Source organism: Anguilla anguilla, chromosome 7 (assembly GCF_013347855.1).
Source record: "Anguilla anguilla isolate fAngAng1 chromosome 7, fAngAng1.pri, whole genome shotgun sequence".
NCBI lineage: Eukaryota > Metazoa > Chordata > Actinopteri > Anguilliformes > Anguillidae > Anguilla > Anguilla anguilla.
The window spans coordinates 40,037,915-40,052,342 of record NC_049207.1 but is presented as its reverse complement, the minus strand read 5'-3'; the positions used below and the strand labels follow the sequence as shown (position 1 = coordinate 40,052,342).

Here is a 14,428-nt window from a genome sequence, read left to right as displayed (position 1 = left end):
AAATTGCCCCTACATACGAGTGTGTGTCTGTGAATGGTGTGTGTGCCATGCAGTGGATTTGTGACTGGTCCAGGGTGTATTCTTGCCTCTTGTCCAGAGCGTGCTGGGATAGGCTCCAGCCTCCCCATGACCCTGACCAGGAATAACCGGGTAGGATAAAGGATGGATGGATAGACTATAGTACTGCCTCATTTTAGCATCTCCACATTGGTTCCCGATACAGTTTGACATTGATTTAAAATGTTGGTTACAAGGCATTTTACAGTTTGTGATGTCTTACACACATGCACACATCAAATAATAAGCAGAAAATAACATAATCTTTAGAAATTTGGACTAAAATCAAGGCTCCTAGGCTGTGGAATAGCTTTCCTCTTAACATTAGAACTGTTGTCAGCGTCATCATTTAAACCTCATTTGAAGACTTATTTTTATAGTCCTGCTTTTCTTGTAGGGTTTAAATTGTTTGCCTTTACTGAATTGTTTTATTTAGTCTGTTTTATGTGCTACATTTTCTTGATCGTTCTTCTTCTAATGTTTAATTATTTGGCTTCTATGCATCTGGTCATGTTTTTTTTCACCTGATGCTTTCAACTTGCCCATCTACATTTCTCAATTTGCTTTATTGTAACACACATGTATGTGTAATTCAGAGTTGATAATTGTTCATCAAATGTATGTGTGTCTGCACGTGGATGAGTGTGCAGGTGTGGGAGTGTGTTTGTGTCTGTGTTCAGTCCTTCTGCAGTCTTATTTTTGTAGATTTAAAGACAAAAAAAGAGAGAAAACTGTTCAGAAAACATGTCTCTGAGCTGTCAGAAATGGACTTAATGGCTCCTTTGCTTGGCCTCTTTTTAATCTTGCTGGGAAATCAAGGCCATCCCACTCCGCAATGGCGAACATTCACTTCTTCGCGTCCAACCTTTATTTCCCCCTCTCTGCAAAACAAGGAAATTCAAGGATAGCAACCCAAATCCTCTGTGTGTTTCCATCCTTTCGTTTGTTCAGAAAAAGCACCTTGGAGGAACATTGTTTTTTTCCTTCTTTTGGGGGGGGGGGGGGGGGGGGGGGGGGGGGGGGGGGGGGGGGTGGGGGGTGTACCCAGCACTTTGAGGGACTGTCCACTCAATTTCTACGCTCCCAATTGTGAACACAGAAACACATCTCTTCATATTCTCTTGCATATTCCTGCCTTCTGGAAGGCTTATCATTTCCATGTTCCAGTCACATGTTAAAGACACTGTAAACTGCAGGCTGAGCCTTTCGTAGTGTGACCCTCTAAATTGTGTAGAAAGGCTCCTTTCTTCCTCCTAGGCCATTTAGTGTTTTGGGCCTGTGAATTTCAGAAAGGAAAAAAAAAAAAAAAAACAGGGCTTTGTACAGCACGGTGATCCTGCCTTCTTCAGATAGCGCCTCGCCTGCCGGTGTTCAAAGACTCCTGGTTCAGCCCTAACCAAGGGACCTCTTCTCTCCTGACAATTTGTTTCTTCTATTCTTGGAGACCGTTACCTGCTTGTTTTTTTTTTTTCAGGTCTTTGGGACTCCGCACTGGCGTAACAAATTGGAGTCCATGCATGTACTCAGTTGATTTTGCACTTGAATATTTAGAGGTTTGGGGAGTATGGGTAGGGTAAGAAGATAGAAGACTCAAATCAGATATGTTCAGAAAGATAAGGCACATGTATAATTTATACCATTTGTGTGGTTTCTCCCTTCGTCCTGGATAATCTCTCTCTCTCTCTCTCTCTCTCTCTCTCTCTCTCTCTCTCATAATAAGTTTCACGTCAGAAACAGATACCCTTTGATATATTTTTCAGTGCTTTTTCAAAGCCAGACTTGTTCTTCTTTTTTTCCCCTTCCAAAGTTCCCAGGAGCTGATCTGCCTGTATTATTATTATTTTTTTTTTGCATTTTGTACATCTCTACCTTTTTCCTTCTCATTTTCTGTACCTGTCTTTTGAGAAGTATGACTTCTTTTAAAGAAAAATTAGGCTTATGAAATGTAATCTCTCATGCCTTTTGCTACCAGATGAGAAGATTTGTATTCCACGGATGGTATCGTCCACTGAATTATTTAAATGTTGCCTGGGTCACTTCAACCTTTCCCAATTTCTCTTGTATTTGATTAGAGAGAGGCCATAATCCGGCTTGAGTGACCTGTTAAATGAATAAATAAATAAATAGATCCTCTGGTAGCAGATAATACCCATCCTTCCTCCAGATGCATATGAACATATGTTGTAAATCGAAAAGAAACATTGAAGCTGTCTAAGCAATGGCTTAGGCTTCTGTCTAGTTAATAAAATAGGGAGGCATAAATTAGGCATGACGGTTAATGTTTCATGAGATCAGCATGTCTTGAGATATGTGGCACTTGTCCCAGATGTTGAAGCATGTTGTATTATCATAATAGGAGCCACGTGAGAGGGAATGCTAAAATGTCCAGTACTACTTAGACTGTACGGGAATGATGAAAGCCCTACTGGACATGCTTCAACAAGATGCAAGAACATTTAAGTAATTTTGACTGGGTGCAACTTCTTAACTGCAAGACTGAATACAAAGTGGGACAGGTTCGAAACGGGTTATTCTTGAGGCACAATGTAAATTTATTCCAAATAGGTTGAAGAAGCGGTCACCCCAATGGATTTATGGGACAAACAACATTGGAATGTGCTCAATTTGGAAAGACTTATAATAATGGGATATATAGTCAAAGTATTTAGTATGAATCCAAGGAAATTATACTTATCTTATACAATAAATTTGTTAGACCACACTTGAAGTATCATGTGCAGTTCTGGGGACTGTACTACAAGAAAGATATAGAGGCCCTGGAAAAGGTTCAAAGAAGAGCAACCAAATTGATTCCTGATATGAAAGATAAATGCTATGAGGAAATAGTTAAGATGCTTAATCTCTTAAAGCTTTGTAAAAGGAGATTCAGGGGTGATTTGATTGAGGCATGTAAATTCATAATGGGGATCAACAAAGTGAATTACAAGAGATTCTTCAGGTTGAGTTATGTTTGTAGAACGAGGAGACATAAATGGAAATGAGCAAAAGGTAAGTTCCATACAGACATTAGGAAGAATTTTTTTCATTGCAGAGTGTAGTTAATGTGAGGAATAGCCTGCCAGGTCACATAGTAGAGGCATAAACTCTGGGGATTTTCAAGACTAGGCTTGAAACGGTGTTAGATACTCTCTAGTCTGTAGGTAATCCAAGCACTAATTTAGTCAGGAAAATGGCGAGCATTGGGCAGAATGGCCTGTTTTGTTATGTTATGTCTTTATTGTACACAATATTTTAGTTTGGTTTCTCAACCTCCTGCTGCTAACAGATAAAGTGCAGAATTACCCCTACAGAATCTGAAGGTCTGTAAAATTCAGATTTAGAACAATGGGGCATGTGTGTGTGTGTGTGTGTGTGTCACCCCCAGGCATTCCAAGATCTGTTCAGCTAATTTTCGCATGGCGCAAGTAGTTGTTTGAAATCCCATTTTTTGCGGCAAGAAGTTGGGTCAGGCAGAGGGTGTGCAGTCAAATTGTTTGGCGACAGGCAAAAAAAAAAAAAAAACATTTGTCTGGCAAAAAGGAATATTTTTGTATGTGACAGTTGTACAATTTGTGTCCTGGACGCAACTGAAACCTCAAGGGTCTTTGGATCAAATATGGGGAAGGCTGGGCAGAGAACTACTAGTTTGAATGTGGATCTGTTCTCTGGATTGCTTGGACAACGAATCCAGTGAAACAGATTGGAAAGGGAATATGCAATTCAATAAAATAAGACTTGTCTTTTTCAGACTCAATCAATCAACCTTGTGTTCATAAGTGTCAGGCTTATGCTCAACCTAGTGGTCGACATAGCAGCTGCAGGTGGGAGCTTTTTTAAAGGGCAAGTGAACTTTTTTCAAAACATTCAATAAAAAATCAATACAATCTAACATTTCCAGAAAAAGGTAAAATGAGAAATGCCATTATAAATGTTTTATTTGGTATAACAATGACAAAGCTATTAACTAATATTGTTGCTTCAAATGTCTGTTTCTAACATTTATGGCATGTGATATGTGAAAAAAACGAAAGTTTTTCATATTATAGTCTAAAAAAAGCACTGGTGATTACACACACACACACACACATAAAAATTCAAAAAATATATGTATCCTCAGTAGTGAAAGGTATTTCAACTGCAGTATGCTACAGTATATTCCACCCACGGCTCTCAAAATGGTGGGCTTCTCAGGGGCTTTGCTTTATAAATTACTGGCCCTCTTTTTGGAGACAACCTGGGCTATTGAAGAGAGATGGTATTCATCCCAGCCCCCATGGCTCCTACATCCTATCCAGAAATATTAATCTAGGATTGAATTATGCGTTATTTGAGTTATTGACGCCAGGGCCCTGGGCCTCTAGTGTGCATCCCTGGCCCAACCACATCCCTGGCTCAACAACTTCCCTCCGGTCATTTAGCTAAAGATCCCAGGTGTTTTTTATCTACTGTTTCTGGGTCTTGTCACACCTTCAGAAGAGTACTGTATACAGATCCAGTGGTGTTAGACACTGCAAACTCATTTCAATTATTCTACTCCAGTTAACCTGCCCCCCTCCTTGCATATACCCTTAGACTTCCAGAAAAATGAAGGTGAAGGGGCTTGGACTGATGCACCTTAATGTGTTCAGCATTCTTGCCAAAATGGATGTTGTGGACGTCTGGGTCACCAATACTAATCCTGGTGTTCTCTGAAATTTGGCTAAACAGTTATATTGAAGGTGATTTCATTGTGCTAAAGGGATGTAATGTTTTCAGATACGATACGCCTAAAAAGGTTGTGGGGGGGCAACTTACATTGTAAATAACCTACAAGGTAAATGGCCTAACACATTTAGTGTTTCTGTTCCAAACAGTTTCAAGTGCTAGTCAGTAAAATAGAACATTTATATACCTTTATATGCTCTGAGCTAGTCATTTTTGGAGATCTTGACCTCAGTTGGTTGTCCTCATCCTCTGTTTGTTTGAAGTCTACCTGTATTGATCTGGGTTTAAGCTAATTCATTACTGTTCCTACCCATATACATTTTAAAGATCCTTCTAAATCGTATTGGTCTAATTCTAACTAATGCTCCCCATGTCCAGTGGGTTTTTTTAATTAGATATGAGTGATTTCTGTCCAATAGTGTGCATTAGAGACTAAATGGACTGCATTTATATAGTGCTTTTATCCAAAGCGCTTTACAATTGATGCCTGTCATTCACCCATTCACACACACACTCACACACCAACAGTGAAAGGCTGCCATGCAAGGTACCAATCAGCTCGTTGGGAGCAATTAGGGGTTAGGTGTCTTGCTCAGGGACACTTCGACACGCCCAGGGCGGGGGATCAAACCGTCAACCCTCCGACTGCCAGACAACCGCTCTTACCTCTTGAGCTATGTCGCCACTAGACACTATGTCGCCACGAGACACAAGACACTAGATGAGACACTAGACACTCCATTGTGTTTTTATTCTGACCAGGCACAGCCACACGATTTTAGTTGAGAAAAAAAATGTAGGTGAAACAATTTTTTTCACTTCCACTGGGTTTGAGTTTCTTTGTTTCAGTGATATTTAGAGCAATTCTGACTTTTGAAAAACAAACCACCAAGGGTTACCTTTCAGAAGAGACCAGGGTTATGCCTGTTAAACGGTTCAAGACTAGCAAGCGTTTTATTTTGGACATATCATTTTCAGGCTTGTGTTTAAAAAGGGGTGTGCTACATAAGGGGTTGATTGATAAATGCATATGCCAATGTGTTGTGTGATGCATTAAAATGTGAAGGAAACATTATTTCCCCTTTCTTTGGCTGGGTTGATTGATACAGTAGATACAGCATTAGAAAAAAACTAATACATCTGATTGAATTAACTGCTGATCTGGCAATTAAATAAAAATTAAATTATTAAATGATGCAAACATCAGTTTCTGTAGTACACTTTTTGTTTGAATGAATATTGCCACACCATCTACATCTATATGTGGCAGCTGTGGCTCATAAGAGGCAAGCGGGAGCAACAGAGCTTGCATGCCTACACCAATTCCATTTGCTTCATGTCTTTACACTCTCTATGCATTGGGTTTTCCAATAGGCAACACTTGTTATACAGTTGTATTTTTCTTCAGTCATGACAAATGCACAATTTTTGTATGCAAGGTTTGAAATAATTTGTGGTTTCATGATTCACTTTGCTTATCAGTATGGTTTTCATAGTTAACATTATATCACAAAATTACTTGGAAAATGCAAGGCGAGGCAAAATGCAAAGTAGAATTCAATGCCGTTTTAAAACATGCTCCATATCGAATGGTTTTGTGAATGTTCCGGTTTCTCGTATCTCTTCTCCCTCTCTCTGTTATATCTTCCTATTTTTTCTCAGAATTATTCTGCTGCTTTGTGTTGGTTTTCTGTTGCTATTTTCCGTTGTTATTTTCTCCCTCTCCCTCTCATAGGTCCCAGGCCTATGTTAGCCCTCTTTTGAGCATTACCAATTCCTTAACCAAGTGTGTCTGTTTTTTTTATTTTATTTATTTTTATTCATGTTACAGCTATCCTCACCCTAACTTACTATCACCTCAGAAAACATATTGTTTTTATACATTTTTATTTTTATTTTAAAATAATGGTAAATTGGTCAGTCTTTCATATATTAGAATTAATTATTTTGTTTAAGTAAATATTGGCACAGCTCACTTGGTGCTTATGGCAGCTTGCAAACTTAAAATTTGTGAGGCAAAAGAATCATTGGAACACATTTTATAAATTGAAAATGTATGTTTGTCTCACACAATAGCACACAGCAAATAATTAAATTGGCCAGTAGTCCAATTTAGTTAAATGTTAAACATTTTAAAGATAAGCATTTTACCCTGAAAGAATAAGGTTTGCCTTATTCCGTCTGCAGCTTTGAGGGGAAGGGAAGTGCAATAATGGCTAATGGAAAGCTTAATTCACAAAGCTGGTGCATTTTCATCAGCAACAGTCTGAGAGCAACAGGAGAAAATTACGATTCAATGTCCTTTTTACAGCTCACAGACTGTGGCTCTTCTTCCCTTAACTTCTAGTCTTTGTCATTTGATCAGCTTGTCTGCTGTGCATTTTAAAAACCACAGCACCTCCTCTGAAAAATCCAGTAGAGAAACCACTACCTTTTTTCCCAAGGATTGAATTTCATTTTTTTTGTTGTTGTTGTTTATGACCAGGACAATGTGAATATGAAGGCTTGTCAAAATATCTGATCTTTTTCCACTGATGCAGAGGAAACAAGGGATATAATTGCAATACAATGTTGCAATGTACACCAGATCAGTGGTTTCTAACCGCAGTCCTGGAGTACCCCTGTGTATGCTGGTTTTCGTTCCAGCCACAATTGCTATACCAGCATTTCAAAAAGCAGTTAATTTTTCTTAATTAGGTGCTTTTCGTATTTAGAGGGATTTTTACCCTCTTAAGCCTCATTATGTCAGAAATACCTATAGATTCCTTGAACAATAAAAGTCCCATGTTCACATTGTGCTATATTTCAAAATATTACAACAAGAGGCAGCAAACCTATTTATCTGATCAAATTAAGGACCGAGGTGATTAAATAGGGTCCTGATTGATGTTAGTGTGGACACATGGCCACGGAAACTAGCCATTCGGTGGAAAATGAAGAATTCAAAGACAAAGAAAAAGACAACGAGCCAAACCTGCATTGTGTTAAGTTTATGGAAAAAATGATGAAAGAACTTGAACATGTGTGTTGAACAACATACATCAAACATCAACATCAACATCAAAGTGCATTTTTCTGTTCACGTGTGTGTATTATCATGTAGTAAGAGATATATTCTGTATTTGAAACAAAATTTTTATATCTGTCATTGAAATGCAAATATCAGTGGTTTTATAAAGAACATATAGGTGTATGGAATCTTTTAGCTGGTGACCATATTTATGAAACTTGTCTGTTTGTGGATTTTAAAATTCTCAAGTATCTTGATAGAGGCTTTTGTCATTTTATGCATGTGATTCTGACCCATCTCAGTCCTGTCTTTCACTCCATGTATTTCCAATAAATATACAGTAAATTAAATTAGAAAAAATAAAAATAAATAAATATATGAAACTGCATTACACACAGTTGAGATTAGCTCTCACATTTTTATTTTGTGATTTATTTGCCCTCCAAACATTTATTGATCCAGACAAAATTATTTTTCAACAGGACATGTATGGCTGTGCATTTATATGTAATTACATTTTATCTCAGCTATAAAATGAGAAAAGACAAAAATGTCTGCTGTTCTTTACTTTTTACCATCTACCCAATTTTATAGCATTTTTTACTGGCAGAATAAATTCCCATCAAAGCTATTTAAAGACTCCCTTTCAGATGGGATGTGTTGCTGTGTGAGGGCCACAGGCTCAATCTCTGTTCAGGTATTAGGGTCACCCTAAATGCTTAAACCCATAGTCCTATGGTACCATTGTGGATCAAAGCTTCAGAACCCATATTTATCCGCTTAAAGGTTAACTAAGACAGCCTGTGTCACGTTCTTTTTTCAACAGGAGTACACTATAGATGTTTTCTTCCGTCAGAGCTGGAAAGATGAGCGGCTACGGTTCAACGGTCCAATGGAGATTCTACGTCTGAACAACCTGATGGCCAGCAAGATATGGACACCGGACACCTTCTTCCACAATGGGAAGAAGTCAGTGGCCCACAACATGACTATGCCCAACAAGCTGCTGAGGATCCAGGAGGATGGGACTTTGCTGTACACCATGAGGTAAAACCTGAGATGCTACTAACATGGGCTTGGCATCATGGAGTCTATAGACCTACTATAATACTCAGGTCTATTCTTAACATTGACAGTTGTGTCTGCATACCATTGAAGCCAAAATATTCTAGTTTGACACCTCTTATGAATAGTCATGGCGGGACATGCCTTGCAGACTATATAACATGTTTTCCAGCCTTGTTATGCTTATAGTTGATAGTATAATAGTTATGTTGGTTGAAATAACTGTCCCTGTTGAGTGAAAACCCTGTTTCTAATCCAAGTTATCTCAGTGTAGCACAGTCAGAAGTCAAAAGTGATCATTTTAAATCAACTGAGCATACTCAAGATGGCATCTCCAAATTACAGGCCTGCTCAGTTAATCATCCAATCTCAAATGAACTGTCAAAGCCATTAATAAATAAATAAATAAATAAATAAACAAATAAATAAATAAAACTGTTATATTGTGGGCTTACTCAATTAAAAAACATACATTTACAATGTTAAATGCCAATTCTTATTGGGAAACATCAAATCTCATAAAAATGCATTTTCCCCTTATGAAACATGTATGAAACACATATTTCATTTCCACTGTTTTTTTTTTTTTTTTTTTGTTTACCAAATTTGGAATGGCCAATGGCAACTGTAGTCCTGTGCAATCAGTGTAATGTCCTTCATCAATTTGGAAGGGCAAGGAATTGCCTGCATTCCCCAAAACATATGAGTTAAGCTGGCTGCTTCTTAGCTAGCACTGGAATCTGCTACCTTCTGCTGCCCCAAAGGATTGAGCAGCTGGGCCAAACAGATTGCAGGAACCTTATCCTCAAGAGGGGGTGATATTGAGCAATGAGGAGGGGGGTACTCTGTTGACTGAAGCCCTTCATCCCTGGGCTATACTATGTTCAAATATACCACACTCCCCAGGAGTCCCTGCTGCAAGCAGCAATGACAGGTCTGGATTCTATCAGGCTAATAGGCCGCATCATAACTCGACAAGAGGGAGCACGCCCACAAAAACATCATACGGTTGTAGTGAGGTTTTGTCAGGTATATTTAGAACAAAGTAAGTTTAACAACCAATCAGAATTCTGTACATCTGTAGAGCCAAATTTAGTGAAAAAATGCAGACACAACAATGGTTTGGAAATATGACATATTTATTGTCTATGATAATGAATATATGAATAGGCTAATTTAAAACAATAATTTGCATAATATGAGGGGTGATATTATACGATTCTTAATCAGAGGAAATTATTAATATAGTGATTAACAGTACTACCATTTAACAAAGGTTAATTCATGTTATGTTTTGGTGGCACACTACTTTATATTTATGTGGTTGTTCATTTAATCAGTCTCATAAAATAAAGATTTAACAAGGGAAAACAACAAGGTCAGGGAATATGCTATTTCAGACCAACACAAACATAGCAAATCAAAACACAACAACAATCAGCAGTAAAATGTCCTAATTAGGTATTACAAGTTTCAAACTATCCCATCGTGTGATGTCAGTGCTAAATAAAATGTGTGTCAGCTCGTCAGCTGGTCCAAGGTCACGACAGGTGCATAGAATCCTCGGAAATGTATTCCTTGAAATTGGGGTCGTGATGGAGCTCCAGTCAAAAGGACTTGGATGTGCTTGTTCATCAAAACGGTTTGGTTTATTTTGGATGGTAGCAGGCCAACTCTGTCAATCTCATTGATCAAGATGAGCAAGATGCGGGTTGTGGTGTACCACCAAGATGAGCCACATTGGTAGATGATTTTGGGCACCTGAACATTTGATTGGCTCATTGTATTGGAGCTGTCAATCAAACATTTTACTACTATTGCTTTAATGTTTAAGGTGCATTAAATCAGATTCTGTTTCCTTCGTGAATGGCGGAGTTTCTGCTCCAAACTGGTGCCTAATCGATCAAGCAGTGAGTTTATTGCAGACCAGAAATGTTAATTGTGAATGTTACTAAGCGGAGGTCAGTCCTGTGGTCAGGAAACCAGATGTCAGAAACTTTTTCGTGTACAGTTGCATTATTACATTCCCTGTTTTTGTTCTGGGTGATGAGGTAAGTCATCAGTCCTTGTAAACAAAAATTAATTAAACACAGTTCATAAGACCAACTTTATCCAGACTCTTAATTGAACCGCGTCATTTAACACTTTTGGCATCAAGAGCCTAAATTAAAATAAACCTTTATAGATTACTATGTCAGAGTAAAATAACCAAGATAAATGACTGAAAAAAATTACCTTTTTGTCATTCAGCTTCAACATACTGTGTGTCTAAGTGTGTCTAAGGCAAAGACCTACTATCTAATTTTGGCTGAACTGATTTGAGAGACATAGTGTCTTTACATGAACCTGTGTCTCTCTGCAGCTGTCTGATGTGCATGCATTGGATCCATGCAGTTATCCCAAATATGACATACCGGTCATACACAGTGATAATTTCCTTTTGAGGTGTATTTACAATCTATTTCTCACAAGCAAGCAGTCGTAGTGGATTCACAGTTCTCTGTTGTCATTGCATCTGTCGCAGGTGGTTCCTCCCCCCACCCAGTGAGAGAGGGGTCCGGGGTTATTCACGCGGATGGGTGTGTCGCTAGCCCTTTCTGGAATTCCCTCGCCGTTCAAGGCTGTCACAGCACTTATAACAGGGAAACACCTTGTTGGCATTTCAATGGCTCCCTGTAATTCTCTCAACTCCTCCCTAGTGGGCTTATATTCCAGACCACGACATTCTTTATGGTTTTTGTGTCTATCCTTGTCTCAATATCTATCCCCAATTTTATTCCTATCTCCGTTTCTACATTACCATGTTGTTTATGCTTTCCATTTCCCTGTATATCCCATGTCCTTTTAGAGAGAGAGAGAAGCAGACAGCATTCCTATGGTCAAAAAAAAGACCACTTAATAACAATGGAATACTGCATAGAAGAGTGGACTATTACCAAGCTTTCCATATGAAATTATATTGTCTCTCTCTCTCTCTACGGTGATAATCTAAAACTAGATTTCTGACATTTCTGATGTTATAATAAAGTGGCAGTGATAATTAGCTTGATCTACAGTGGGGCCTATTGAGTGCTGTGACAGATGTGGGGTTGTGTCCCCCCTCGCTGGGCTCGACCTACGTGCCTGCGAATTGCTAACAGCTGGGTCTATGGGTGTTTCAGCTGAGCACTCAAACCGGGAGACTGAGACTGCCTTGAAGTTACTGCTCGCGTTGAAAAACCGCACATCACGGCAAACATACTGCAGTGATACATGCACATGCCTGCCCTGGCACACATTAGCTTGCATCATTACACTTGCTTTTTTTGACAAATTGAACTGCTTCCTGTATGTTGCGAAAAGAGGAGACAAATTGCTGAAGGTTGTGGGAACGGACTTGCTTTGTCTGCTTCTAGTGAATAATGCTGCACAGATCACTTGCAACCAAACTTGTAAGCTGACCCCTGTTAACCAGGGCAGGCCACATAATCCAGGAATCCAGTTGTGCACTTTGTGAACCTGCCTTATGTTTACCGATTCCCATCAATCTATTATTTTAGTCACAAAGCCCCTCAGTAATGATATGATTTACTGCGCACGACGGCCCAGAAGCCCTTCCGTCGGTTCGCTGATGGGATTGTTATAATGACAAGCGGGCATCCGTTGACTATGACAGAAGCACCGCGCAAGCTGAAGTGGTTTAGGGGAAGACGTGTGTAAATCCAGCCGCTGTCGTATTTGAAGTGCCTGCCTACTGGGCTCATTCATCATCTCAGATCATCGTACGGCTTATGGCAGATGTGCGTCACATATAGGGTCCAGAGAAACAATCGGGCTGCTGTTCCACATGCATTGCAGTCCTCCACAACTAAAGCGTTGACAGAGTCTCATATTTTAAGCCAAATAATCTTTTACTTAATTGCAGGTATCACCTCAATTAACCACTCGATGTGTACTTTATTAGACGTGTGGGAATGACACTGAAATGTTTATGCCAGTTGAGGCTCATCACGTGTCAAAGTATTTGGCAAATTAGACAATGCCTCGATAAATTGTCCACTGAGAATGCATACAATCATTTTTTCTCTGAGGGGGTGGGAGTTGATTTAAATGAGCAATGAGTTGATTTCAAATGAGCAGTGTGCTCCACGGTGTTAAAATATCGCAAGGAGAATAAACAAAACAAGATAATGAAAGATCTAGGTGTGCGACAACATGGCAATTTCACTATATGATAACTGTACAACCCAATTCCACCTTTTTTGATTTTATTTACCCTCCATAAATATTGTATATAGACAAATGGGAGACAAATTAAAGGAAAGAAAACCTGAATAAAGGTGTGTAGAAACAAAACAAATGCAGATGCTTCTATACAGGTGTACTGCATGATACAATTAAGCAACTGAACTGACACAAAGGCATTTCGGCATTGTTCTCAGTGTGCTTTTTTATTTTGAAGTTTCATATTTTGAAGAGTGATGGTATGGGATAGAATCAACTGGAGGTCTTTCTGCATTATAGTCAAAAATCCTCACAGCCTTTCTGAGATGTCTGATTGAATGATCTTTTCTTTTTCAGTTGTTTTGGTTGTTACTTTGTTTAACGTGTAATACCTTAGCAGATCCTTGTTCTGTTTTATTGTACTGCCGGTAGATCCTAGCTGCTCAAATTTGCTTTGTGAACTCTGCTATCCTGACAAATGCCATGTTGTACGACAGATGAGTAGCAACATGTGTAAAATAAATTAAATCCACCTGTTTCTGATGTACCATTTTCTCTACACTTTTCCATAGCATCATCAGTTTATGAACTGATTAAAACCCATAAAATAGTCCACAATTGTGCAATTAGATATTTGCCCATGCTGCAAAATTATTTCTGAACTTGTAGTGCCTACAGCTACAAATGTAGGATAATTGCTGAAATTCAGGTTGACATGAAAGGTCACATGCTTGATTATTTCTCTTGACCATAGATATAGCAAAGATAAAGAAACAACTGTAACCATGAGTCTCAATCTCTCCGTTCAATTTTAATTAGTGAGAATCTCCTACTTCTGGTGGCCTTATTGAGGTCGCTCAAGTAGTCTATCGAAAATAAGATGGCAGAATAAAATTAGGGTTTTTTTTTGGATTGCATATGTCCTTAAATAGTCTAGGTGTGTTTGATTGAATCAGGCCCAACACATCATTAATAAACTGTCTGTATTGTTCATATGCAGTATCACTCTTGTTCCTCTCCACCAATATTTCTCTATAACATGGATAGTTTGTCTTACTCTGTCTTCTGTATGCTCTCTCTATGTTGAATATACAAAATGAATCACTACTGGTTCTGTGCTACTACAGAACCCTTGTCTTGGTGCACTGTTTAGAAGTTTTCATTCCAGGCACGTACTTTGCCTGATTGAACCAATTGTGGTCTTCATTGAACCAGTTCACTTTCCCTCCCTGTTTCTCTCTGTTTTACCCGCTGGATTGCAGCCCTTTAGTTTTGTTGCTGGCACTTAAAAACTGAGGCACTTTGCTCCGTTGATTGTTTAGCATCTGTTGGCCTCAGCCTCAGCAGAAGCACCCTCAGAAAGTTCTCTCATGGTAGGCAGACACCTCC

The 14,428-nt window shown here is 38.8% G+C and overlaps 1 protein-coding gene across 2 annotated transcripts in view; it reads left to right on the top strand.

Moving 5' to 3' along the window:
• The window catches only part of LOC118232055 (gamma-aminobutyric acid receptor subunit alpha-2-like), an 83,281-nt gene that overhangs the window by 20,590 nt on the left and 48,263 nt on the right, over window positions 1-14,428 (top strand). For both annotated transcript variants that reach the window (XM_035426602.1, XM_035426603.1), the window contains exon 5: window positions 8,598-8,818. In XM_035426602.1, coding sequence (XP_035282493.1) covers window positions 8,598-8,818 — 221 coding nt within the window. The remainder of the gene's footprint in view (window positions 1-8,597; window positions 8,819-14,428) is intronic.